The 27,945-nt window shown below is 40.3% G+C and overlaps 1 protein-coding gene across 1 annotated transcript; it reads left to right on the top strand.

Moving 5' to 3' along the window:
* The first annotated feature begins 18 nt into the window (after positions 1–18).
* DPT (dermatopontin) lies at positions 19–27,043 on the top strand. Its single transcript, XM_014878625.2, has 4 exons — positions 19–449; positions 10,212–10,337; positions 19,920–20,027; positions 25,690–27,043. Exons 1-4 carry the CDS (start codon positions 151–153, stop codon positions 25,754–25,756), a joined length of 600 nt encoding a protein of 199 aa, XP_014734111.2. The 5' UTR covers positions 19–150; the 3' UTR covers positions 25,757–27,043.
* The last annotated feature ends 902 nt before the right edge of the window (positions 27,044–27,945 follow it).

Genomic DNA, 27,945 nt, shown 5'->3' with positions numbered 1-27,945 from the left:
GTCTCTGTAACTCAGAGAAGGTTTGCTAAGCAATGACACACTGCACTTGGATCTGAAAACATAACATCTGGAAGCCAAATGTTAGAGGCAATATAAAAGGGCCAGTCCAACAAACCAGAGGGGCACTTCTAAGCCAGGAACATCTTCAGGATGGACATTTTCCTTCTCTGTGTGTTCCTACCTCTGGTGACTGTGGCATGGGGCCAGTACAGTGACTATTACTATGGTCCCTATAATTATGGAGATAATGATGAATGGGTCAATGTGTACCGGCAAGGTTTCAACTTTCAGTGCCCACACGGGCAGGTGATCGTGGCCGTCAGAAGTGTCTTCAGCAAGAAGGAAGGCTCTGACAGACTGTGGAACTATGCCTGCATGCCAGCATCCCAGAGCCTCGGTGAGCCGACAGAGTGCTGGTGGGAAGAGATCAACAGGGCAGGAACTGAATGGTAGGATAACCCCAACCATCCCTGGAGGGCACAGCCCTGACAACCCCTGTGGAATGCGGGTCCTAATACTGTGGTCAGAGCAATGCAAATGCATATGAATGCCACGATAACCAGCTGGCTTCACTGCCTTAAGACTCATTAATCACAATGCATGGGAGCTGATCAGTATCACATTTGTCTTCTCTGTAGCAATTTCTTGCTGGACGGTGTCAGCGTCCTTTGGTCCCTCACAACCTCAGATGTGAAGTGGTTCAGTCTTGCTATTGTTTCAATGATAAGGAAAATGAGGCAAGCACCTACGGTGAGGAGAGCATTAAGTCTCTCTTGAAAAGTCACATTGAATCAGTGACTAAACTGGGAAACAAATTACAAAAATCCTCACTCCATCATTATGCTCTTATCACTAGAAAAAATAATCTCTATATTGCACTGGCTCTTTGCTTTGTGTTTTTATTGCTAAGCTCTTTGGCTTAGGCATAGACAAATGCTGTTTTCTAGTTGAGCTGTTATTACAGGAGCCAAAAATCCACACTAACAAGCGATGATGGTGGCATATATATCTGCATGGTGGTAGCAGAAGATCATGTTAATTCCCTAATACCGTCAGCTTGCTTAACTAAATGTTACATTTTCCATGAGCCTTGGAGGCAAAGGTGATCACATTATGCAGCCACAATTATTTCTGGAAATATGTATAGTATTTCATACTTGGGCAGAATACCTACTATTTAATTATTTTCTGTGTTTTTTTAATGAAATTGGAAACAGAGTTTTGGACAACTCTGGGATTGAAATATTCTTTGGACAGAATGAAATGCATGCAGAAATGAGTATTTTCAAATACTTGAAATGGTTTTGTCCCAGAAATTGCAATGTTATTTTTTGAATCTTGTTATGTGGGAATAGGTTAGCAATGAAATGTGAAGTTTCTGCTTTTTAAATGATTCAAAATTTTGTTCTGAATTATTCATACTCTTTCATTTACCACGTGACACATGCATATGGCTGATGCAATTGCTAAGGGAAAAAATGATTGACCCTATGATTAATTTTGGAATAAGAATTGGAGGAAAAGGGGGAGAGCTGCAAAACAGGCAAAAAGAACACGTTGTTATAATCCTGGATGACTTCTTCATTTTTTATACATTGATGCAATTTGTATTTATTGCATAATAATTTTGAATTAGACATTTATTTTGTTCAAAATAAACTTATTATTCTCTTTCTAAGAATCCCTGGCTGCAATTGCTCAAGATCACTTTTTACAAACAGGATACTGTATAAGTCTATACTGGACATTTTCCTCTGCTATGTAAACATTCATCACCATGCTCTGTATGCTTAGCATGACTACATCCACAGTGTATTATCTGAATCTTGTTTCCTTCACCTCTTAAAAAAATCTTTTAACTTTGTCCTCTTTGTTGCCTACATTTTCCTATAGCAAACCCTATATTTTCTCCAAATATATTTCTTCTTCAACCCCTCTTTAATTGCTTATCTCTGTTTATCTCCCTTTACTAGTTTTTTGACTTATTTCAATATTTCTTCATTTCTTCCTGGAATCCTTCCTTCATTACTGGAATCCTTCCTTCCTTCCTTCCTGGAATCCTTCCTTTCTTCCTGGAATCCTTCCTGGAATCCCTCCTTCCTGGAATCCTTCCTTCCTGGAATCCTTCCTACCTGGAATCCTACCTTCCTGGAAGCCTTTCTTCCTGGAATCCTTCCTTCATTACTGGAATCCTTCCTTCATTACTGGAATCCTTCTTTCCTTCCTGAAATCCTTTCTTCCTCGAATCCTTCCTTCCTTCCTTCCTTCCTTCCTTCCTTCCTTCCTTCCTTCCTTCCTTCCTTCCTTCCTTCCTTCCTTCCTTCCTTCCTTCCTTCCTTCCTTCCTTCCTTCCTTCCTTCCTTCCTTCCTTCCTTCCTTCCTTCCTTCCTTCCTTCCTTCCTTCCTTCCTTCCTTCCTTCCTTCCTTCCTTCCTTCCTTCCTTCCTTCCTTCCTTCCTTCCTTCCTTCCTTCCTCCCACTTCTAGTTACCTGGGCCATTTCTAGAAATCCTAGCTAGCTGTGCTTGGTTGGATTCTGCAGTTTTCAGTTTCCTGCCCCTGCCCCAGGGCTGAGCTAGTTGTATCTGCTGTGCTTTATGGAGAGAGGCTTGCAGTATGCCAGCACATCCCTGGTCATGCCAACACTACTGCCCATGAACCCAGCAGTCTCATCCCAGACTGGAGCCAATGTCTAGGCCAGTATAACCTCAAATTATTGTGATGGCATGGATATATCTTGGGAGACCTTTGAGAATCCTGCCTTCTCTTTTGGCATTCTTACTTCTCATAGGTGCCCCTCTTCTGTCTCTCTTCCACATCCATCTCAGTGCTATTTGGAGCCATCCCCAATTCTAAAAAGATTCACTCAATAATCAAGTGGGACCACAAATATGAGCCACCATGTGTACCAATAGCTCCTGTTGGCCAGCTCTCTTCCCTGCTTATCTCTCAGCAAACCAATCTGCTGGTGAGCAATATGTCATCCTCATGTCAGCTGACACAGCACTCTGCTGGACTTTCTAGTTCATTTACCATCCTTGTAGGATGGACTAAAATATTCCTTCTTCAGCTCTGTCTCACAGAGCATTTTGTCTCACCTTGAACACCACATCCAGGGATATTCAATTGCTTGTATTACCCGTAACTACAAGTCTGACAAGTTTTTGCTAAAATTTTGCAGAATCAGTTAGGTCAGAAAAGACTTGAAATCATTGAGTCCAAACTACGACCAAACTCCACCAGGTAAACTGAGTGCCACAAATCTGGTCTATTCTTCAACACTTCCAGGGATGGTGAACTCCACCACCTGTCCAAGCTGTGGGCTGACAGCTTTTTCAGGAGTATGCTGTGGGAGCCAGTGTCAGAGGCTCTACTCTGCTGCAATTGAGGCTTTTTATTCTTTGCCCTACCTTCACTGAGCAACAAGAACAAGCATACTGCATCCTTTTGTAAAATCCCTTTACCTAATAATAGGTAGCAGCTATGCCTTTCCCTCACTCACACACCTTCACCTATGCTTTTGCTTTCAGGTTGAACATGTTCTAGTTCTCCTCTGGAGGTTTTATATTGCAACACTCCTAAGCAAACATTGATCACACCTACAGTTCTTCTCTGAATTCCCTCTGGTTCCTCAACTAGAACCCTAGTCAGAAAATCTAGTCTGGCAGAAACACAAAAAAAAAAAATCTTTGACAAATTATGCTTATGGCATTTAAAATTTCAAATGGTGATTTTCAAATTACCCTTCCTGACAGCTGCACAATAGAAACAAACTCAAGAGAGGTTTCTTTAGAAAAGCAATAAACAAAGAAAAGCTTAAGAGAGAAAATAAAGACAGAATATAAAAGAGAGAAGAAAGAGTCTCCAACTCATTACTTTCTTTGGCCTTCAGTATTTGAGGCAAAATAACAGAAATGGATGGGGGGATCATAGAGTTAGGAGAGTTGGGAGCAAGAGGGACCACTGGCAGAGCTTCCTGGTAAATTTACTTCCTTCATTAACACTAGGGATTATACAGACTTAGACAATCAAACCATAAAACTTCGAATCTTTCAGATATGAAAAAACTACTCAACAGAAAGAGAACAATGACATGGATCCACATTAGTCATCTAATGCCTAATAATGTTTAGTTTATGACCTTTGCCTCCTTCCAGGGTCAATGGAGAGAACAGGTACTCTAAAAACTGCTCTCTGGGGCACCCCATCTCTCATGATCACAAGCAGACTCATGAAGACCAATCCCTTCTGACAGCTACCTAGAATTACCTAGAGGCATTTCAGAATATATCTAACTATGGTGCTTCACTGCATAAATGCATCGCTGAAGATAATCATGTATGTCTATATACTTCTGAAGAGATTATGTGCCTTTGTGTTTTGCTGAAAGGACATAAGAAGCTTGTGAATTTGTTGCAAGACTCAGAGGGGAAATTGTGGCAAGAGATTGGATCAGATGATCAGGAATGCCTTCTCAGCCTCATTTATCTGTGACTATGTTTAAAGTTAAGTACATGTACAAAGGCTTTGCTGAATCTGTTTCAACACCTTACTCCTTCATATTAAGGTTAACTATCTGCTAACCAAGATGACATTTAACAGAGAGAGAGCAACTGAGAGCAAAACTCAGCTCCTGGATAGTTTGGAAATACTCATATTTGGAGTAGGGAAAAGTCTCCAGAGCATGCCCTGATTCTGCAGTCCTACTAATTTTTATGCTGCAGCTTCTCAAAGAATCCTATGTTTTCAAGGAGCACAAATTTTATGTTCTTATCTCCATTTGTCCCGGAGAAATTTTTACCTTGCTTAACTATTTCACCACCTAAAATCTAAGTGGTTGAGGGTGAGACTGTTCTTCAGTGCTTTGTTGAATACTACAGAGTTGTCTCTACAGACCAGTCTCTGAACAAGGGTTTAAAGAAAATCTATTTTTCTTGCCTGAAAACTAGAATACCAAAAGACAGGGTTCACACAAACAAAGGAATAAAGGCTTTCAAGTGAAGACAAGCAACTCTTCCCTCCAGGAAAATAAGTTTGGTTTACAATACATGATACAGATGAAACCATGCCATATCCTCAATATACTCCCAGTTAGCTGTTAAGCCAAAAGGAGAAGCATTTCAGCCAAGAGCTATTTACTCCATGTTTATTGCCTCTTTTCCTTATTTAGATTTCTGAGAAAGTGTTTAGATGGAACTTGGAAAAAACAGATATCTAGATTCTCCCTCCCCACTCCCAATCTTTGCCCACAAACTAGGTGCAAAGACAGACTACTGAGCAAAGGATCCTCCTGTTCAGGCTCTGGCAACACACCCTGGCATATCAGTAGGTCAGTAGGAACTATTTTTGCTTCCAATCTCTGACCAAGCCCAAATTTCAAATCTGAGGCTGTATTACCCAAACCAAATAATCCAGCTGCTCTTTGAACGTGTTCCCATTTGTGCTTTCTACACAAACAAATTAATTTTCTTCGGAGTCTTAAGTTTATGTTAAAAGACTAGTGCTACAAGTCCATTTAGCACAGCTGCAATGGACTGAGTCCAGTGGGAGCATCTGAGGAGAAGAGGAATGCTTCTGTAGAAAAGGAGGCTTTATCAGCTACTGTCAAGAAGAAATCAACAGGCCAAAAATGGTCTTGCCTTCACTTGGTCAGGGAGAAAAAAGTAAGTTGCAAATGCCTCCTGAAAGAAAGAAAATATTGCTGGACATTGCAGAGGTTGCCTTTGGCATGTGGGGGTCATAACAACATGTCTCAGCACCGCACAACAGACGGGGAAGACTCCTTGTAGAATTGGCTCTTGGAGACTGTCATGGCCTAATCAAACACATAAAAGTTGTTTGCTCTGTCTGGGTGCCAGAGTTGCAAGAGTTCTGAGCCTGACTTCAACCTCTTATGTCTCCCCATTCACCTGTAACAGACTGACCATTGAATTAGCTCTCATCATGCAATATCCAATTACACAGAGGGGATGACACTCCATAAAGATAACTCAGGAGAGCAGTATAGGGCCTCCCCTCCACAGGGACATGGAATGACACTCGCAGGTTACCCTGTTATTAGGAACAAATCACCCTCAATGCAGCAGGACCAAGTGGCTACTGAGCTGTGAGTCAGGCTCTGCATGTCTCTAGAGAGCTTTAGGGAGCATGATCACAATCAGTGCAGCAGGAATTCAGTGCAGGCTTTAACAGCACCACTTCCTGCAAATTGACTTGGGCTCCCCTGGGCAGATTTGTAGTGACCAGGCTTCCTCTTTGGGTTCTCATCCTCAGGATAATATGGTGCTGATGTACTTGAGGAACGGGGGGCCTCAGAGGGAGGTTTACCACACAGCACCAGCATTAGATGGGGCAAAACACTCTGGGGCTTTGCTTAGCAGAGAGCAAAATTAAGATGCAGCCATAAGTATGAAGTGTCACCAAAACTGATTCCATTGCTCAAAACAATTCTATTGTTGTAAGCAATGTTTGTATCAGTCTGGCAGACAACTGTTGAGTTGATGAGGAGCATGCTTGGCTGCTGAGGTTGTCACTGATGTTCACAAATAATGTGGCACAATTTAAGAGAATCTGTGGGGTGAAACAGGTCATGCATGGATCCAAAATTCACATATGCATTTTGGGTGGGTTTGTTTCATACCAGCTCTTCTTTGGTCTCACAGATAAAAGCTCACCAGTGAAGAAGAAAAGCAGTTCTGACCTGAACTACATCTATAACATGGATGCATGCTTTTATTGCTTGCCATGACAGAACTCAGCTGTACAACACTTATTAACCAGATCAGAAGAAGATTTGGTAGAGGAGAGGGTTTTGACAGGAATCACAGCAGACCAGGAAAGTCTCAGATACCATACCCCTGTTACTACACAGAACTCCTCCAAGAATAAGGCTTTCTATGGAACACTGCAGTCATTTCCCACACCTGTACTCAAGGCAAGGGCAACTTTCCATCCAGGAGCACCTGATCTTCACCACCAATCTTCTCACTCCCCCCGCTACCAGCCAGCTTGTCTCCTCCCAGTACCAGATCCAAAAGGCAATGCTTCACACTTTGCAGCTTGAGCCAACTAGAAAAAGAAAACCTATCCACTGCCAAGTTTAATCCCACACATTCCCAGCCAGTTTCTCACGTTCTTCTGCATTCACTTTGTAAGAGTTTTTTTCCTCTCTTAGCAATGTCAGGATTTCAGAAGTGAGGAGAACCCAGTCACATTAACTCTGCATACTGAACTACCCTTTATAGTAAAAGTGCTAAAAAGTGGGTCTTATGAAAAAAGTATTGTTTTGACTTGGCTATAAATCAAAGTTCCTGAATTACAAGTTTTTATTCACCCTACTTGCTTCAGGATTTGCTGTGACAAGAGTAGTGAATTCAACAGAGAAGGAAAAAATCCTAAGCGTTGTTTTCAGATTAGTGCAACTGTCTGAGAAGGTGTGGTAGGAGGCGTTGTTTCTCTTAAATAATTACTTTTTGTTTGTAGAAAAGTGGCCAGCTGGGAAAAGGAAAGGGAAGGAAATATTTTATATGAGCTCACAAATAAGCACTTCAAGTTCCGAGAGCATCTCTTCATTTTTGAAGGAGGATCTGGATTTTACTTGAAAACTAGAAAGATTAAGACAAAGAATCTTACATCATCTCAAAGCTAAAGAAAAGTACTTCAACATCACTATTATCTTTCTTTTGATAAACCTAATACTGAACTTGAGTAACAGATTATAGGACTTTGTGTATGAGACAGAGGCAACGAGAGAGAAGTGAACATGAGCTTTAAGGTGTATTTCAAATTTTACTTTGATTTATGTTTAAACAAAACTGCAATTTAATTATAAAATATTACTTATGTCCAGGTACACTTTCCATCTAAGAAACTAATTTTTAAGGCAACACAAATTATATTTTTTTAATCAAACTTATCATGAGAAGATAGAATCAGAATCAAAAATAACCACACCTTCCTAAATCTGGCACCCAAATATGAGTGCATGTAAACATACGAGTCCTATGCTAGCTATGTTTGTTTCTCAATTCACTATAGAGAGAAGCGTCCATGAATGACATCTCTTTCAAAATGAAGCTTTCCATCACGACTGGACAATATTAGTAGAAAATAATGTATCAAGAAAATAAAAACTATTGTAGGACAAAGGACTTCTCAGACTGAATGTGAGCAGGTGGGAAGAGACAAGAAGGAAGAACGTCCCACAAAGACTATGAGCAGGAATATCAGACACTGATCTGTGGGGAGGGGAAATTGCAGGGCAGTGTTGAGCTTCTGGGAGGAAATGCAAAGGAAATGGAGAAACAAAGTGCTCCCAATATTGCACCTGTGCAAAAGACCAAGAAAATCACCCAGGGGCACGAGGACTTGAGCAGTGCAAATGCAGGTAACTCAGAAGGGTGAGAGAAGGAAGATGAGGCACAAGTTTGTTGCTATTTTACACAGTTTAATGCTCATCTTGCAACAGGTACAACCAATCCCCATATTGCTGTGCATCAACCGTTCTTCCATCAGGATAACACCAATCATCTGCAGCTATCCAATATGTTTACACAGAGTCTTAGCCATATGTTCCTATGGCCTATGTGCCAAAAATCAGATCAACTTCCTATCAAAGTCCTGCTGAAATCCTCTGAGTCAAAGCCAGACTGCTATACTTGGTGTGATACCATGGCAACTCAGAGTCCCCATTACTACTGAACTCTGGAGGTCCTTGAAAGACTCTCACAAAGCACAACAAGTATGTGTGGCCCCATCAGTGTGGGAGATACAGGGACACAAACAAATGTAAATACTCTTGTCTGAACAACTGAACGCAGTGGAAGAGACAGAGAAGAGATCCTTGGGTTCAAAAGTGGATGCTGAAAACTAGGCAGGGATATTCATCCCTGCACTGGTCAAAATTGATCAGTTTTCTAGCTTTTGCATACAGACACTTCAGCCTCACCTGTCTTTGCAAGCACTAACACCCTCGTGCACAACTGAATGACTTTCCAAACATCAAACTCCGCTAGATGATGTGTTTTTCCTTCTGGGAACTTCAGGTCGTTAAAATAAATCATGAGGTCATTGAATGAAACTAAGGGAGATTTTTGGTATTTGTTAATCATACAGTTAACTTCTGAAAGTGTCTTTCGGATATATCATTGTAATTGATTTTATGAAATTGCAGAGAAAGTTTGCTGCAGTTTTTCCTTGATGAAAGGAAAAGAAAGAAAAGGGAAAGGAGGGAAGAAACAGCATTTCTGTAATTTTTAGGACAGGGAAACAATGAGTCCAGGATGGTGCTTGAGAGAATGAGCACTCAATTGCTGAACTAATGACCTGTCTGTTTTCATGAGCTCCTTGTCTTTAGTCTCCAAGAAGCAAGCTATTCAAACTGATTACCACTCGAATTACTTCGGGTATCAGTGTTAAGGTTTTGTAGAGCATGCAGATAGAGAGAGGCACGCATGCTTTGAGACCATGTCTATTCTACCTGAAGGCAGAGATTCACACGTATGATGGAATTACCGAGCACATAGGAAGCATGGAGCAGCAGATTTTTCTTTTGAAAATCCAGTCATAAAATTTATATTAGTCTTGAAACTAAATAACATCTGAATCGCAGTTCTCCTTGTGTGATTGTTATCAAATAATGATTTTATCATAAGCCTAAATGTTTTTAATAAAGAATCCCTTCCCCTAGAGACACATAGTTGTGAACGAAAACAATTAAAGAAGTTGATTAACTTCTTTTATAAAATAGTTTCTCAAGTTTTTTTTCTCTCTCTTTTTTTTTTCGTAGTAGAGAAGTAGTTGAAAAGGTTAGTTGAATAAAGCCCAAATCCTCAAATACCAACAGTCAAAGGCAAAAAATATTAATGGACTATTTTGAAGTCAGTCTCATGATTTGTAAAGAGTTGAGAATACTAACATCAGAACAATCTTCTTTCCTGGTTAGCATACTAGAATGATTAAATACTTTTGCCTGATTAAATAGTTTTAAGTGCAATATAAATGTCAAGACATTGGTTAACTACTGCTGCTTTCTTGTAGAAAATAATTACTCTATACACACCAAGTGCAAACAGTGCTTCTCAGCACAAAGTCAAATCCTTGACTTGCACTCAATATCAAAAATGTTTTGAGAAATGCTTGAAATTACTAAGGAGTCTAATACTATGTTCTCCTTGTTTCCTTTCTTTGTTCTCTTCTTTCCCCTCATCATTAGGTATCAAACCTGCTCAAACAATGGGCTGGTGGCTGGTTTCCAGAGTCAGTATTTTCCATCGGTGCTGGACCGTGAATGGCAATTTTACTGCTGCCGCTATAGCCGGAGATGCCCATATTCCTGCTGGTGAGTTCAAGCAGACACCAAACCTCTGAGCCTCTTTCCCCCAACAGTCTTTATAAATGTCTTTGGCTGCTTGACCTGTCTGAAACCTTGTCTGAAAAAAGAGTTAACTGTGCTTTATGGAGCTACGCATCTTATTTCCAGTCTGCTACAGGATTCTTAAGGATCCAAGGCTAAGGGAGGAGAATGAGGGTGCAGATACAGTGAACAGCACAATGCAGTAGCTGGCCCTCAATGAACAGGTCTGGGGATCAGCATCAACCTAGCTGTGATGGAAACCATGACAGAAGTCTCCAAAGTGGAATGATATTTTCCCACTTAAAATCCAGTACATTTACTGGAGTAGGAGCATCTCTTTGCTACACATTTATGCCACAATAACTTATAAGAGCGAACTTATGCCACTCACCTCAGAAAAAATGTTAGTAGTGCATGCTGCTATGCTTCCTCTCTCAAAACTGTTTAAAGATCAAAGTCAAAATGAGCTACTGATCATAAAACCAAAAGAAAAAGGTGGTCTCATCTTAGCAGAGTACCATAACTGGTGCTGGCAACTTTACAGAGACTGTGAAAAAATTAGCTATGCATCCCAAGCTTCCCAGTTTCTCTAAAACACACCACAGGTGTGGTTTCTCTAAATTAAAACCAAAGACAGGAGTAGACTGTGTAGAGGTAGCTCATATTGCTCGTGTCCATTCTGTTCAAGAGAATCATAATTTTATGCCCCAGGGTTACATTCAGTTTCAGTGATACAAAGAATAACCCACCTGCATTAAAAAAAAAAAAAAAAGGAAAAAAAAAAAAAGAAAAGAAAAGGAAAGAAAAGAAAAGAAAAGAAAAGAAAAGAAAAGAAAAGAAAAGAAAAGAAAAGAAAAGAAAAGAAAAGAAAAGAAAAGAAAAGAAAAGAAAAGAAAAGAAAAGAAAAGAAAAGAAAAGAAAAGAAAAGGAGAAAAAAGTAAAGGTGTGCTTGAATATTTTTTCCAGGCCTCAGCATTGAAGGAAGCTTCCCATTGAGATGCATGCAAACTGTTTATGTGCCTGTTGGTCTTACTTGACTGGCTGGCTACTGGCCAAACACAACAGCACTGCCTTGCTTTTCATCCTTCAGTCTCCTTGCAGCCAGGAGGAAAAGAAATGTTTTTATTATTATTATTTTAATGTCTTTAAATTACAGGAACTCTGTAACAAACTCTTTGAACATTCTTCTGAACATTCCTCTGCCTCCTTTTCCAGCAGACATTGCCTACAGATGTTTCCTACCTGGGGATTTATTTACATACCTGCCCAAGCTTTTCCCTCTGAGGAAAACTAACTCAGACTTTTAAGCAGTTCTTCCGGTCTCTTGTACTCCTCTCATATTGCATACATTTTCAGAGAGACAACAGAAATCTCTGACTTTTTTTTGTTATTGTTCACAGTTCTGCTTCCCTCAGATGTTGTCTTGACAACTGGGAACAATTTTGTTTCTGCTTTGCAAATTGGCATTCAGAGTAAGGCAAATCCTAATGTAAATGTTTGGGGTTACTGAAGTCTTTGGTTTTCATCTCAGCTGCACACAGACTCCTTATATTTCCAACAGTGACAATGCTCCATTTTTGTGCTTGGGAAAGAAAGCCTTATGTAGTTCATCTGCAGTCCCATGCAGAAAAGGCAGCATTTCAAAAGCAGGTGAAGTGTTTTTCCCTCTCAGCAGGGTAGAAATCCCACGTACTCACATTCTTCTGAGAGGAGAGAGCTGTAAAACTGGTGGGAAGCTGTGTCACCTAGCTTGTGAAAAGCTTCTGGCGCATACTTTGTGATTATGGGTTCATTAAAAAAACATTCTGCCTTTAGAGTTAGCAAGGTGTATGTATATAAGCTCTTTCCACATACAGTTATCCAAATTAGGATGTTAGGGTCTGGATGCACAGACAACTAGATGGGTTAAAATATGGTGGTTTAACAGGGTCAGAGGGAAGTGGTTAAAGGGTGATACCCTGCCTGGATGCCTGTCCTGTTTAATATCTCTCTCAATGACCTTAAGTAGGCCACAGAGCACATGCTGGTCAAGTCTGCATATGACACCAAACTTGGGGGTGCAGCTGACATGCTTGAGAGCAGGACTGCCAGTTCAGTGGCATGTAAAGAAAACTGCTTCTTCTCTGAGGACAGATTGCCCATTGAAGCTCCTTGGAGGCTTTCAAGACTGAACCAAATAAAAGCTGATAAGCCTGGTTTGACCTTGTGGTTGACCCTGTTTGGAGCAGAAAGCTGTAGCAGAAACGTTTTGAAGTCCCTTTCCACTAGAGTTATCCTGGTGTACCTCATAGAAGCATTTTTTTACGGGAGGACCCACACCATGCAGATAAAGTCTCTCCTCCGAAACAGTGGTCTCTTTTCCATCATCTGCTAGGAATGGTTTATTTTCTGATTTACTCTTTCCCTGCCTAGGCAATGTAGTAGTACTCTGGGTGAGTAGTGGTTGTTATGGTAACATATAACCAAAATGAACTTCACTGGGGTAGTGTGAAACCCCATGCTTTGGACTCACTTTTACTTGTGAAGTCAAGTCTGAATTGTTAAGTTTCAGTGTACAGAAATCAAACTTCCCATCCCCTAAGCTCAGCAGATCTCACTCACAACCTAACTTTCATTGGCATTTCCAAGTTATTGTCACAAGAGCTTGTTCACACATCACAGTTCTGGTCCGTATCTTGCACTGGTTAAGATGCACTTGACATAAAGAATATGTTTTCCAAACAAACTGCAAAGTAGTTCCGGGTTACCATGAGTAAGACCTCACATTGTATATGCATGTAAGACACAACAAAAACATGTGTGTATAGTGTATCATAATTTATTGCAGTTTCTGCCCCAAACTATAATAGTATTTGCTCTGTTCCAGAAACTCCCTGTAAATAAACTCCTTGTGAATAAATTTCTCCACTCCTTGTGGAGAAATTGCAATCAACATGCTGCTGACTCCTATTTTTTGGTTGAAGAGGCTTATTTTCATGCAAAGGCTTCTATTAGTATATGACTATGTGGAAAAATAATACCAGGAAAGTATGCAATGATGGTAGTAGTTTGTGGGTCATACATTTTACGCAGGAAAATTCATATTCAAGGAAATCTACGCTGCAGAGTTTCTCAGCAGCCTTGACTTCTAATGTGGAATGTATCCTTAAGTATGAAACCAGGTGTGGGCAGAAATGCATTTTTAAGAAAACTGACATATTGAGGTGTGACAAAACCCTGTTTCAAATTAGCTCTCATCTTGGGTCATTGATTCCTTCCTCTTACAGTTGTCTCCATACAGGTCTTTCTGGTAAATATAAAAGCAGTAAAACAGCTGATCCTTATGTATGGTTTTTCTTGTCTCTTCTGCTTCAGGACTACATTCCTCCTGAAGTGTGACGACCCTACAATGAATAAAGACAGATTTTTCTTATGTGTGTGAGCCATGCAACTGATTTGATAGAATTTGCCCTGGTTTTTACCCCTAGAACATCCCTGCTTTTTTGAAAACTGCTTGTATTTATTGGAATACTAATTTATAATACCATCATGCTGACTGAAACCAACACTTTGCTTTTACTTTGCTTAACAGAATGACTGAGGTAAAATATATGCAGGAGGACTTTATTTGCTAGCATTTACATCCTTTCTCTTTGAAAGCAGCAGTTCTGTTTCACAGCTCATCTTCCCTCCATTAATTCCCAGTTTACCTCTGCAGTAAGCTCATACTGAAAATAAATTTACTAATCTTTTCCCGCCTCATAGTTTTGCACTTGCTTTGTAAATTTTTTTGCAAGTACTTAGTTTCCTTCTTCATCATGCCAAGACTTGCCATGGATTCTGCTAATTTTTAACATACTGAAAATAATTAACATTCCTCACAGGATGCAGGAAAGCTCTTTACTTTACCTGGCTAGGGAATGCTACCACAGTAGAATAAACTGTGTGCTGATTTGCACCATAAAAGAAGCAAATCTATCACAAATGCAGAGACGGTGTCACTAAGTGGTCCCATTAGAGCTCCGATTTTTCTTTGCCAGGAAATGAAAGCTTGACTCCATACTTTGAAAAGCAAACACATGTCACAGAGCAGCCCCAAGTCTGCACCGACTGTTTATGACTGTTTCCCTTCTCCAAACAAGGAGCAGTTTAAATGCCAGAAGGTCTGTCTGGAGCTGCGGCTGTTCTCTGTCATAGTGACACTGTCCAGGCAACAATTACATTTTCCAAGAGTTATGGGGTTTAAAGTACTGATTTGTTTTCCTTATTCAACCTGCCACAGCAGACATTTAAAATGATGTGATCCTATGCAGGTTTCTCAGAGATAACCAGTAGCAGAGATACAAATCCAAGAGGTGAACTCAGAATAGATGTCATGGAAACATGCAGTTCTGGACAAACCAATTCCCACCCTACCGCCACCCCCTCCTTTTTCAATTTTTTAAAAGGTATTTAACTGTTGGGGGGGGTAATATTTTTTTTAAAGTATTACCCATCAAATACAACCTTACAGTTTAATCTGCAGGACCATCTTCCAGAGACATTTTAGGAGAAACACATTTGATCTGACACTGGAAATCTGGCCTAGTTACTTTGGACATATCTTTCTTGAGGAACAGGCACAAGTTGCCTTGAGCTCTCTGCTTCTGCTTGTACCTGCATTGCACGAGCTTGTGCAGGCCTGGAAGGACTTTGCTGCCTCTGTGCTCCCTCGTGGCTCCTCAGCCCCGGGAGGGCTTTGTGGCTTGCAGTGTAACACAGTGGGAACACAGGAGCAGTGACCTGTCTGTGTGAATCTACGGGCTCAGAGCGTGGAGCCTGAACTCCATCCCAAATCACACGACGTGGCCACACCAGAGAGAACTTCTCATCTCTAGACGAGCTCCAGGACACCTCTAGTTCCCTGGCAGCCTGGCAATCTGGGATCTATACTCAGAGCAGTTGCCGGAATTTCTATAGACAGCTTACTAAGAACATCTCAGGCTTTTCAGCATAGGATGCATTTTTAAAAGCATATGACCTCTGTCTTCCAGCTGGAGGAAAAGTTGAAATTGATTAAGGAGGCATACAGTTCTCATATTCATTGACTGTAACTTGTAGGCTTGTGCCTCTTGAAAAAAATTTCTCCTTTAGGAAAAACATACTCTTGAAGCACTTGTAAACAACATCTGAAAGTAAGGCCATTCAGGGGACACTCATTGTCCTCAAATGTCAGAAAGTTTATGTCAAAGCTTATGTTTTCCTCTTGAAATGGAACAGCTCTTTCTTTTGGCTGTCACATTGTTAGAGGAAGAGTTCAGCAACAGAGGGAAATGAAGGTTAAAGCGAAGCCATTCATCTTGTTAGCACTGTAGCTGCACAAGAAGTGAATAGTGTGAGACATTCCAAATTATGTACTTATTATCAGGAAATAAGTCTATTCCACAATTGGAGCCAGCAACTGTTCTACCACTGACTATCTCTCATATTTTAAAAGACTCATTTCTTTTGTCTGCTTGGTATCTGAAAGCAAGGCATACCCACAGTTCTCATTTATTTCTTTAATCAGCAGGCTGTACATACTAAGGCCATTGGTGTGACTTGGTCTTCTTATTGGTAAATAATAGACTCATGATAACTATTTCTGAAGTATATTGTAAAAGAGTGCCACAGATCACTGTAGATTAATACAAAACATTCTTCTCAGTGCTAAGTTAATAACTCTATGTTTTCTATTAACCTCTACCATAGCAATTCTTCACCATGGAAAATAAACAACACAGCTGTTTTCAGATTAAAATAAAAATAACAGTAACCCTGGTAAAGATTTAATTCCTTTTTTTCAATACACATCCTACCCTGAGTAAGATTTATAGGATTATAGTGAAATACATTAGAAAAACGTGTGGATGGTTGTAGCAATGTAAACCACAGAAAAGATAAACTGTTCCATGTCAACTGTATTCTAGCTAAAAATGCCATTATGAAAATACCTTTTTCTGTCAACTTTTCCTGCTGTCTCACACACAGGCCAAACTACTTACACCCCTTATCACAAGATTTCCTTTTCCAGTCTTTAACACACAATTACCTTCTTTCTCCTCTCTTGACAATGCCACTGGTGCTTCAAGTCTCTTGTGCCCAAACATCATACACCCAATACTATCCACAAATAGATTTGAAAAGCTGAACAAGAGTTCCTGCTTTCTGCATTTTATTGCAAACAGATTGTACAGACTGAATAGACTACCACTTGTTGAAGGTCTCACATTACTCTTTTCTCCCTACAAGTCCTTCCCCAAACTTTACACCTGTGTATGCATCTGGGTTTAACAAACAATTCCACTAAATACACCCTGCTGGCCCCTGCTCCTCAGTGTTTGTTTGGGACCAAATAACCCAGTGCCTAGAACCCACAATTGCTATAATACAGGTCTTCTCACAGCTGCTTTGCCAGCCTCTTTCCTAGGGCCCCCTGTCACCTACCCTGGCTTGGTCCTACAACACCCCAAACGGCAGCAGCAAATTCAGGCACTTGGCAATTCCCAGGCTGCTCACTGCTCCCCTAGCCCAATTCTCTTTGCTATGAGTTCAATGCCAGAAGTGCTCATAGGGTACTGTGAAGGTTACTGTAGATGGCTTTTCCCAAATGAAATGTCCAATGGCAAATCCTCACTAACAAGGGCAAAGAGTGTCTCACACTCGTTTCATGACTCCTCTCGGGTACATTGCCACGTGTGGTTTATAAATGCTACCGTGTTTGTGAATAAATTATGTGTCTGTAGGGCCATGGTAGGTGGCTCACAAGTTGATATACACCTTGTATTCGTGAGCAAAACATTTAACGTTTTCAGTTAAGTACTTGATTATACGAGTACAGACCAAGCTACAGCAAAACCTCACTGTGCCAGGCAGACCACTTTGGGAAGACCCTCAATGGCTGTCTTATATGACCTTTCTCCCCTTCATGATGATTATCCCTACGCATTAAACACTAGGGTATCTCTAAGTGCAGACACATTTTGTGTAAATTACCCTCAGGGTTCAAAAAATTGAGATAATAGAAAAGGAATGGGACACACCACAGAGCCCTGCTACATGGATAATCAATTGCATTTCCTTCTTAAGAACGCAGTGCAAGCCAGACAACCTTGAAATGCAGGGGCTTAGGGAACAGTCTCAGAAATGAGTACAGCAATCATCAAAGAGAAATGAATTAGAAGACCACACAGAGTTCACGTGAACTTGAGCACTGCTGTCATAGCACTATTTGAAATTTTTCTTTCTGGAACAAAAGGAGTCAGTAGGCATCTGCCTATGAAACAAGACACACTTCAGAGCAGCTCAAGTCCCCAAATAATTTATTTTTGGTAATTGCATAGATTTGCTTTTTGAACATTTCTTAGTGGAGGAGCCTTAAGAGGCTGTATGGTAATGTGGAGAAGTTAATAGAGAGGGAGGGGAAGATGACAGCAGTCAGAAAGAAAAGAGAAGGAAGCTAAAGGAAGACTCTCACTGCACTTACAGAATGCAGAATAACACTGCATGCGTCTGCAAAAAGTCTGCAAGATCACAGCAATTCAGAAGTGTGCCATCAGATTTACTTTTCAACTGAGAGGTCCATAAAAGAAGTTCAAAGAACTGACTCTCAGTTCTGTTTCTGAGTAGAGCAAAAAGCAGCTTTTTAAGCTTGTGTTGTGCACAGTCTCATCTGCCCAGCACATACTGCCGGTCAAGATTATGGAACATTTTCCTTGCTAAGCGCCAAACAGATGTTACGAAACACATTTGGTAGAACATATAAAAACACACATCTTAGTGATTTCTCATAATAATAGCTAAACAAAGTGTCAAAATCTGGAGTTGATGGGAGAATGCAAAATTAAATACTGGTCCATAGCTGGTCTTCAATTTTAAAACCTTCTATGACCCTGGATTTTTTGAAGATGTGCTATCAGACACTCAGGCTTCAAATCAGTAAACTAAATATGGAGACTCTCCTCAGGCTGAGTGGGCACTGTTCATGGTCTCTTCTCTTTCTCCTTTCTGCAGCATCTGTCTGCATGACCTGTGAAATACTGCTGTAATTTCTTACCACTGGCAGAGCATCACAAGGGCTTTGCATATCCATGTGTCCTTGGTCAGAACTGAGAAAACAGACACTGACCAGGCCTGATCTTCAGCTTCCCACACACACTCTGGGATGGGTGTCTTTGTACAATAACTCAGAATCTGTGTGATCATTGTCAAAGGACAGGAAGCATGAGAACAAGATATATTCAAAGAAGTTGACTAACTTGAGGCTCTTATAAGGTCATGCTTGAGTTTCATATGCAGACACATTTTTCATTTGTCAAGGAAAAATGATTTGTTAGGAATGATGTTCCAACTGAATGATCTTTCATATTGAAAAAGGTAAATATGACTTTGAAAGCAACTTAATAGCCTAGAGTACCTCCACTTTCAGGTAAAGGTTCTGCTTCTGATTTCCCCAACAGTTATAGGTTTGGGCTTCAAATACACACAGAGCGCCTCATAAAAACTCAAACCCATCCCAATAAGTATATTCCTAGTGAGTAAAATATTTAAGCCTGTGCTTAAACTCCAGTGATTTAACAAAATGTAAACATGTACAAGCACTGGCTGGAATGTGCTTGAATCAACTTCAATCAATTCAACTTGAATTCAGGTGGGCTGGATTAAGTCAGGAAAAGGTTGTCAGGATTTCTGTAAGGATGTCTTAACCCTGTTAGTCTCAACATGAGTTAGGCTATTTGTTTCCACTGGGACAGCATCTCTCTTACAGGGAACCTGATGATTCTCTTTGCTGTTTCAGAGTGAAGCAGACAACTCCAGTAGCAACTCCCGTGTAAAACGGTGTAATATAAGGAGTGCCAGGTTTCCATTCAGACTTCAAATATAATGTTGACAGAAAGTACTGGACAAGCTTCCAGCCCCTTCCTGAATCTGCTCAATATCTGTAAAAATGAATTACAGTATTACTTGCCTATATCCTAGGGAAGCAGCAATTATAATTTGGTTAATAATTGAAGAAGCACTTGAAGGTTCTCAGATAAAATACACTGCACAAATACTGTCCAGTCCCATATTTTTACACTATAAATAAAGCAGAAAGAGGAAACAACAAAGAGTAATGGATTAATTGTTACATTCATTTAATATAATTCATAAATGGATAAATGCTTAGAGTCATTTGACTTGGCAACATTTACTGCAGTCTACAGCCACAAACCAAAGAGACTCACAGGAGGCTGGAGCAAATCCCTGCAATAAAGACATAAGTAATAGTGGAGTTTTATCTTCTTGTTCAGATTGCTTTTATCCCAGAGCTGCAGATATATATACATATATTCCAGTACTGCAGTTTTCTCTTAACTGTTCTAAAGTTGCTGAATTTTATTCAAATAGCTACCTGAATTAGTTGTATAGAGGAGAAAGGCAGTCTTGTGAGACTGTATCTTGTGGTGCTGTTAAGAAACAAGAACTTTCAGAGAAGCAGGAGAAATCTACTTATTGAGTTGTAGTCATTCAACTGGACTCTTCTATAAGATGGTGAATTATATTACCTTCTCTTTCCTTAATGTAAAGGTTAACAACAGAATATCCAGGCCACTATGGAGAAGATATGGACATGATGATGTACACTTACGACTATTACATCCGTGGGGCAACCACGACTTTCTCTGCTGTACACAGGTTTGCTTTTCATCTGTTTCATTAGAAATTTTTAAAAGTCTGTCTTTTCTATTTCCCCCCAACAGTGCATAGCTATACACCATCTGCTGTGATACTCAGCATCACGCTAGTAATGCTGAGGATAAAAGTTCACAGTACATATGATTAATTGTCCAGAGTGGTGTATCAGGAGCAGGGCATGCTGATGGGGATCATTTTCCATGTCCATCTGAGCAGTGAAAAATACAGCAGTGGTAGATTGGGCTGAATCTGACCTTCACAAAATGCAGCGACCTTCAGTGTAGTTTCTCACCTACCTCTGGTTGGAGCATATTTCCTTGAGCTCAGTAAAAACACCCTGTGCCTTCAGGGAACGAGAGACCTATTTTGGTCCACTTTTCTGTGCAGAGAAGCAGGGAATCTGCCAGCATGCAAAGTTAAGACTATATAAACTGCAATTTAAATGCTTTAAAATGCCCAATGCATTTCATTGCAATTCTAATAAATTCAACCAGGAATAGATTCCACTCCAGGAATTCAGGCAGTGTCGTGTACCTTGATCCCTTTCCAGAAAATGAGTTAACTACATTTTCTTGATCAGTCCCGGTCATTTCTTGGCATTTGCTAATCCTCTTGGGAGAAGCTCTATGTCTAGTGAAGTTGTAGTCATGCAAATGGATTCACAATTTTCCCATTCAATTATAAAGGAATGTTTCTCTCTTTTTACTATGCACAAACTGCGAAGTTTTAAATTTGGGTTTAACAGAAATCCCACACTGTTGTCTGCCTAGGGCTACAGAGATCCTAACAGGTTTAAGAAAAGTGTAAGCAGTCACTGATTGTGGTAGAGGGATCTTGATTCTTTCAAGCTGCCCTCTAATACATCAATCGTGAGCTATTTCTTTGCTGGTGTCTTTTATTAGGCACCTCAGTCCAGTAAATCAAAGCATTTGTTATCAAGCACAACACAGACAGCAAGGAAGGCGTGCTGCACTGCTCTGCCGAGATGAGCTACATGAGAAGGGGGAGAGAAGAGAGAAGTGGGAGTTTAAAGACATCAATATTTCAAGCTGTCTCTAATAACAATCAAAGCAGCCAAAGTGCTTTTGTCACTGTAATGCTCTCAGCCTGCCAAAGTTTGCTATAGGGATCCCTCAAACAAAAGGTTACCTAAAATAAGGAGCCTTTTCCAGAAGTGATAAAATGCTGTAAGTCTGCTGTGGGTCCATAACTGTAATTTCCTGGCTAAAATACATTATCCTGTTTATTACCAAATGGAAGCCGTGTCTGCAAATTCCTCCTACAAGTGGAAGAATAACTTTCAGATACTTGACTCAAAGCTATCTTTTATCACTTTAGATAAAGAAATTACAAGGTCATAAGGTACAGCCCCATTTAGGGCTTTTCATCTTAAATATTCCCCGTGCTATCCTTAATCCCTGTTCCTCATGGTTGTGGCAGAGAGTAGGGGAAATAATGCAGACAGTGCATTCCCCTGCAGCTGGAATCCAGACTCCATCGGATGTGGACTTAGGTAAAGTCTGGAATCACTAGGACAAGCCTGGAAAACAAAGCAGCTGAGGTAGCCTATACCTCTGAGCAGATTTCTGTCTGTGACTGCTGAAGGCAGCCGTCAGAACAGGGTGGCAGTGGGGCGACTGGTCAGGAGCAAAGGCAACATAATGGGAATGTACATCAGGAGTACAGGTCGCCACAGGACCACAGTGCCTAGAAGAGGAATAAGCCACCAGCACACCTTTGCCCTGTCTGGTCTGGTGGCAGTCATACACCTGCAATAGTAGCAGTTTGAAACTACAGAGAAAATATATCATGAATTGCAAACTAGAAGAGTTTTCTGCACCAGTGAACTTTCTGGCCCTCAGCTTCCAGGACAACCGGAAACAATTTGTGCTGCCAAAAGAATGAAGTGAAAAAAAATCTTGCTACACTAGTTCAGAATTCAGATTTAGGCTGTAACACTCCTCCTGAGCAGTATGAATCACAAAAGTCAACAAAATTCGTCATCCTTAATGGTTCTTTGCAGCTCATAATGCAGAATAGGAACAGGAAAAGCTCTTCTGAGTCTCAGCCTGCATGGAGAATGCACATTTCCACTTGTCTATGTGAACATTTTAAAATTCATTTTCAAACACATTAAACTTGTGTCCATACTATATTTAGTTCATGATGGACAGTGTTCTTGAGCTAACAAGAGGCAAAAAAAAGCCTCTGAAGGTATTTTAGTTTAAGCTTTCCCAATCACTTCAAACAGGTAAGTATTTTTAGACTTTCAACAAACTTGCAGAAATCATATATTTCTTTCCTACTCCCTAAGACATTGCATCACTGAGGCCACTGTTATACAAGGATATTTGAGACAGCATGTAATGCTTGTGGTGAAGGATGTAGAAAGTTTAGAATGATGTTATCCCCATCAACACTTCTCTAATCATTCTCTGTGAGTTTCCATGCCTGTGTAACAGGTATGAATCAAAGAGTTATTGTTGATTATCAAATGTTTTTACTCCTCTTTTGTGGAGAAAAGACTTCAGAAGTGGTTACTATTTACATTTTCCAGTCTCATTTTAAACAGGTCAAAAGGAGAAAACAACTGTCTAAAAATCAAGGTAAAAGCAGCTGGAAAGAACTAGAAAAGGCCTGAAATATCTCTGGGAGCCCATTCAGGAGTGTGGTGATAACACTAATGCAGACAGGACGACCTAAGGACATAAAGGGAACATTTGCAGGGAAGGGCAGTATCTTTTGTTAGACTGGCTGATACAGTCAGATTTCAGAGAAGGACATGGGCTATGTGAAGCAGGCTGTAAACAACTGAAACTGCCCTCATACACATGCACATTGCAAACCCTTGGCAAAATAGCTTCCAAAATTAAATCTACAAACCAAACAACATAATACCTTCAGCCTGAGCTCTGAAACATGCCAAGTGATGATGGTATGGCTTTCTGGTGGAGCACTGTTACATGGCTGTGATCTGGTTGGATCAGTCCTCTGAATCCAGATAGCACCACTGGAACACTCACAACCCAACCTGCAGCAAGTATCTTGGACAGGGAGGCCAAGATACCAGGCGTTCTTGGTAAGAGCCACAGCTTGTCCTTCACTATGTATGTCATAATCTCATTTCTTTACAAAACTTCTCTCTGCCCCATTTATTGGGGTGGTCTGGATAGACTGTTATTTATTAACTGCTCAAACATCATCAATGAATAATAAATCGACAGCCAGATATCCCAACAGTAAAGCATATTTGAAATGCCCAGAGAAGCTGGACATCCACCAAGGTCAGCTGATTTAAATTATAGGCTATTTAAGGTCCCTAATACATTTCATATGACTGATGAAAGAGGATTTTGTCAGACTCAATATGAATAGGAATTCACAGAATTTTTAAATTGAATTGGAAACAGATTATTCAACAATATTTGGAGATAAAAGAAATTTCTCTATACATCAAAAATTCAAATCTGACAGCACATGACAGCTGGAAAGCAAAAGTGACAGTTCAATATTGATTCCCAAAGCCAAGGAAAATGCATGAATTTAGTAACTGGGAGGGGATGACACCTACAAACTCGTGTTAAGGATCTGCAAAGGCAAGCTCAGATATATTCTAAAGTACACCTCATAAGGCAATTTCTGATGGCATCTGCATCCCAGTTGGTAAACTACAAATTGAAACAGGCTGATAACTACTGAATTAAGCACACAGCAGCAATAGTACAAAGTAGTTGCCTGCATCCTAAGAAGCTGGGTATATATGCTTGAGTTCAAACACAAGTAACAGGGGAAAAAAAGGTAATATGCTATAAATGCATCAACCATGTGCATATATGCTAGTGTCTGCAAGTCCAAGCTGAAATTACAGCTTCAGAAATAATTCTGTTCCATATTTTAAAGCATGTTATTAACTCAGGTGACTAAAATACATTTCTTTTAAAGAGCTTGACTTTTAATTTCACAGTGTCCTATTTTAGAAAAACTACTTAATCTAAGATTTTGAACTAAAAGTCTCTCTGACAACGGGTGCTAACTTAACTGACCTCAACTTTGACCAACATAATCCTGTTTTCCACAGAGGAGTCTGCTTTATTTTTTGTCTTTCTTGGTAACGTAGTGCCCAAAGGAGTAATAGCTGTGTTTGAAGAGCATGCACATAGACCAAATAAGGAATCCTTAAAATAAACCTAAAAATGAATCTTGCATTTCATTAACCTTTGGTAACAGTTTTACAAGGAAATTACAATTTAAAAACATCTAGGAAATATCTAAAGCAAACCAAAGACAAACACTATATAACTGTTACATCACACTTGCTGATGAGCATAACACAGACCCAGTTCCAAAGGACACTCGGGATAAACCTGTAACTTAGTAGCACAGTAAATGTCCAATTAAAAAACCTCAGTTAATGAAAGCTGCAATGAGACATTTTATACCTACAGGGTAGGCACAGAATGTATACCTACAGGGTTAAGAGTCAAATTGGTCTTATTCCAGGACAGAGTCACCCGGTCAATGACACCAGGTAAGCACAGTTAATACCAAAATCTGGGCTGAGGGGTCTCAGCACATTCCCAAGAAGCAGCAGTTTGGCACCAGTTTGGTGCAGGGGTCTTTAAATGCAAGCTCCTATTAAATCACCCCAACAGCACGACCTGCCCCATGCCTCAGCCTTAGGACATCACTATTAGCAGAATTCAAGCTTTCAGAAACCTCTTAGAGGACTACCCATTATCAATAGAAATGACAACTGCCATCTGCAAGGACTGCAATTTGGATCTAAATTCAAGTTAGCCAGTGCCAAGCAGCCTAAAATCAACATTCTCTTCACAGCAGGACAGTATTCGATCCTCTGGACTCATGCTTATTTGTCAGAGGAAAATGTAATGCAAAATAAGCTAAAGTGGAAATTAAATTTGTAGCGTGTTGTGGCTATTGAACACTAAATCACTGGCTTCCACTGTTGAATCCCACTGCTCCAGTCAGGCTTCCCACTAACAATTGTTAGGTTCCCTATCACTCTCTTGAGAGAGAATACCACTCACAAACTGGGAAGAGCATAAACTCTCCTTACGTTCAAAAATGTTAGTCTTCCTCACATGTGACTTAATCAAGGATGAGAACTGAATTTCATTTCTCTCACTGTTGATTCCTCCAGGTCTTTATTAAAGGACACTAACTGTAAGACCTAGCAATGAAAGACATTTAACCAAAAAAAAAAAATTTGTAAAGATAATTCCCCTCAGACATAGCTTGCAAATCACCCAAGTACTTTTCACTTTTTACATATTACTGAACAATATAATGACATGACAATAACTTCTGACAGAATCATCCTTCTCCTCTTGGTCACCGATTAAAAGTCAGTTCAGGACTGATCACCATCAGGAGTCATTGTCTTCTGAAGGATACTCAGACTACTTATTTTCAGAGAGCTGATTTTCTTATCTTGTAAAGAAGTGTGAGGGAATTGTAACTATCACACATATTTAATGTCCTTTTGGCTCTTAAAAACACGGAGCACTCGGATGAAAGTCAGTTAATGGCAGACAGAGGTTTTTTGTTGCCATAATACCTGGTATAAAGTTATTCTTACTTGTATAACATCTTCTGCAATTCTGGCTCACTAATACCTCTCTCTTGTCTCTCTTTCATGCAGGGATCGTCAGTGGAAGTTCATTGTCTGCAGGATGACAGACTATGACTGCCCATTTCAAAATGTTTAAAAAGATAGAGTGTAATTCACTTGGAAATCTTGGGGACAGACAGGGTGGGATGAGGATTAGTGATTACAGTAGAAGGTCAGTTAGGCTCACAAAAAGGTACCAAGACTCATCAGCTGTCTGCTGAAGACATAATTCTTTCCCTCTGGAGCTAATACATAAATTGCCAGCCCACATGCATTCTTTCAAGCTGCACTGACAGTTGCAGCCCCCAATTCAATTTGCTTATGACATACATGTTTATGATACACAAATCTATGGCATATGCACAGTTACCTTTCTTATATATACATGTAGCCATTCTAAACATGTACAACTTCCTCTCACACAGCAGCTCTATATTAATGGCTTCCTGGCGCAGCTGCTCCAAATGAGGTGGAAACATACTATAGACTTCCCAATATACACTAGACTTTCCTGTCTTCTACTTTGTACTTGGAACCAGTCCAGTGATCTCTACCAGCTTATCAGAGCTGGAAGTGTGCAGAAAATGTTATTGGGAGGTGTCTGATGGTGTGATCTGGCATCACCTCTTACAGCCATCAGCATAACTCCACTGCAACAAAGATCTGCCTACACGGGAGAATTCTGGGTATTTATAACAGGAAGACATCAATATCTAGTAAAAAGGAGATTAGATCCACCAATAAAAACAGAAGTCTATCCCAGCTTTACTGAGAGTCTCTTTTATATTGTCTTAAAAATCTCTAATGACAAAACTAACCAAGGACTCTGATCTGGGCAAACCCAGGAGTAGGTCACACCACTCACTCTCACTAAATATGGGTATCACATTCTTCAAGAGTCTGATTTTCAGGTGGATTTTTTTTCCACTATGGGTGCCTTCTTCCATCCATCTTCCCTTGGTAATAAATTCTTGGCTTAGAATAGACAAAGTTAGTCACTTAGGTTCCTTCAATTTGCAGATCCTATTGCCTATAAAGTATAAACTGGCCATGTTTCAATACTGCAGAGCACTTGTGCAGCCACACTCCAACAAGAAAGAATATTGATTTGTTTCAGGAATATCTGAGGCAGGATCTTTACTCTTGAAAAAGCCAGAATCTAGGGTTCAGTTTCTTAGTTGATTAATTCAATGGTGAAATTAGCAGCGGCTTTGGTGGTGCTGGCTCAAGGGCCATGATGACTCCATGTGCCAATTTAAGACTGCAAGGCTTCACATGAAACAGTGGTGTCTGCCTGTGAGTTTCCATATTCCAAGCATTTTTAGCATGTTTACAAGCATACCCTCTTGTCCAATAAAGGAATGATAGGTTTTGCTTTGCTGTAGCCTTGTTCTTTATTGATTTTACTTACACAGCTTTTTAATTTGCACACAAACAAACCCTCTGTCACTCTCAGAGACCATGAAGGTGATTAGGGAGTTCTATGAGAGCCAGTTGATGAGATATGTAGGTAACATTGAGAGAGAATTTGATAAGCTTAGGCAAGTTAGAGTAGCTTGTTCACTGAACTGATAGAAAGGCAAAGGAAGCCAAAGGAACTCCAAACAGTAGAGCACTAGAAGAGAAGGCACTCGTGCCAGGGAATCAATGGAAAAGGCTGTGCACTAAAATTAGGCACAGGAGGATCATCCCTGAGAACACCTGCTCTAGATGGAAACCCATCTCCCACACAACTTTATCTTGACTACTTAGGCTGCTCTTCATTCTGTGTGCACACCGTGGGCTTATGAAAGCCTCTGAGGGGACAGTACAATATCATCTTAAGCTGGTTTAAATTTACAGAGCCACAGAAAAGAGCGGTTCTGCTCTCTTGTCCTGGAGTTGCAGTGTCATATTTTCCCACCAAACAGAATCATTAAGGTTGGAAAAGACCTCCAAGATCACTGAGTGCAACCTGTGATGGAATGCCTTCATGAGAATGATACCACAGCACTAAGTGCCATGTCCAGCCATTTCATGAGCATGTCCACTGATGATGCCTCCACCATCTCACTGGGCAGGCCATTCCAAGGTCTAATCACTCTTTCAGTGAAAAAAGTCTTGCTGATGTCCAGCCTAAACTTTCCTTGGCACAGCTCAAGGACATTTCCTCTCATCCTTGTCATTGGTTGCGTGGGAGAAGAGCGTGACTCTCACCTTGCTACACTCTCCTTTCAGGTAGCTGTAGAGAATGATAAGGTCACCCTTGTGCCTCCTCTTCTCCCAGGCTGAACAACTTCAATTCCC

The sequence above is a fragment of the Sturnus vulgaris genome, chromosome 2 (assembly GCF_052056855.1).
Source record: "Sturnus vulgaris isolate bStuVul1 chromosome 2, bStuVul1.hap1, whole genome shotgun sequence".
Classification (NCBI taxonomy): Eukaryota; Metazoa; Chordata; class Aves; order Passeriformes; family Sturnidae; genus Sturnus; species Sturnus vulgaris.
This window is presented reverse-complemented; position numbering and strand designations above follow the sequence as displayed.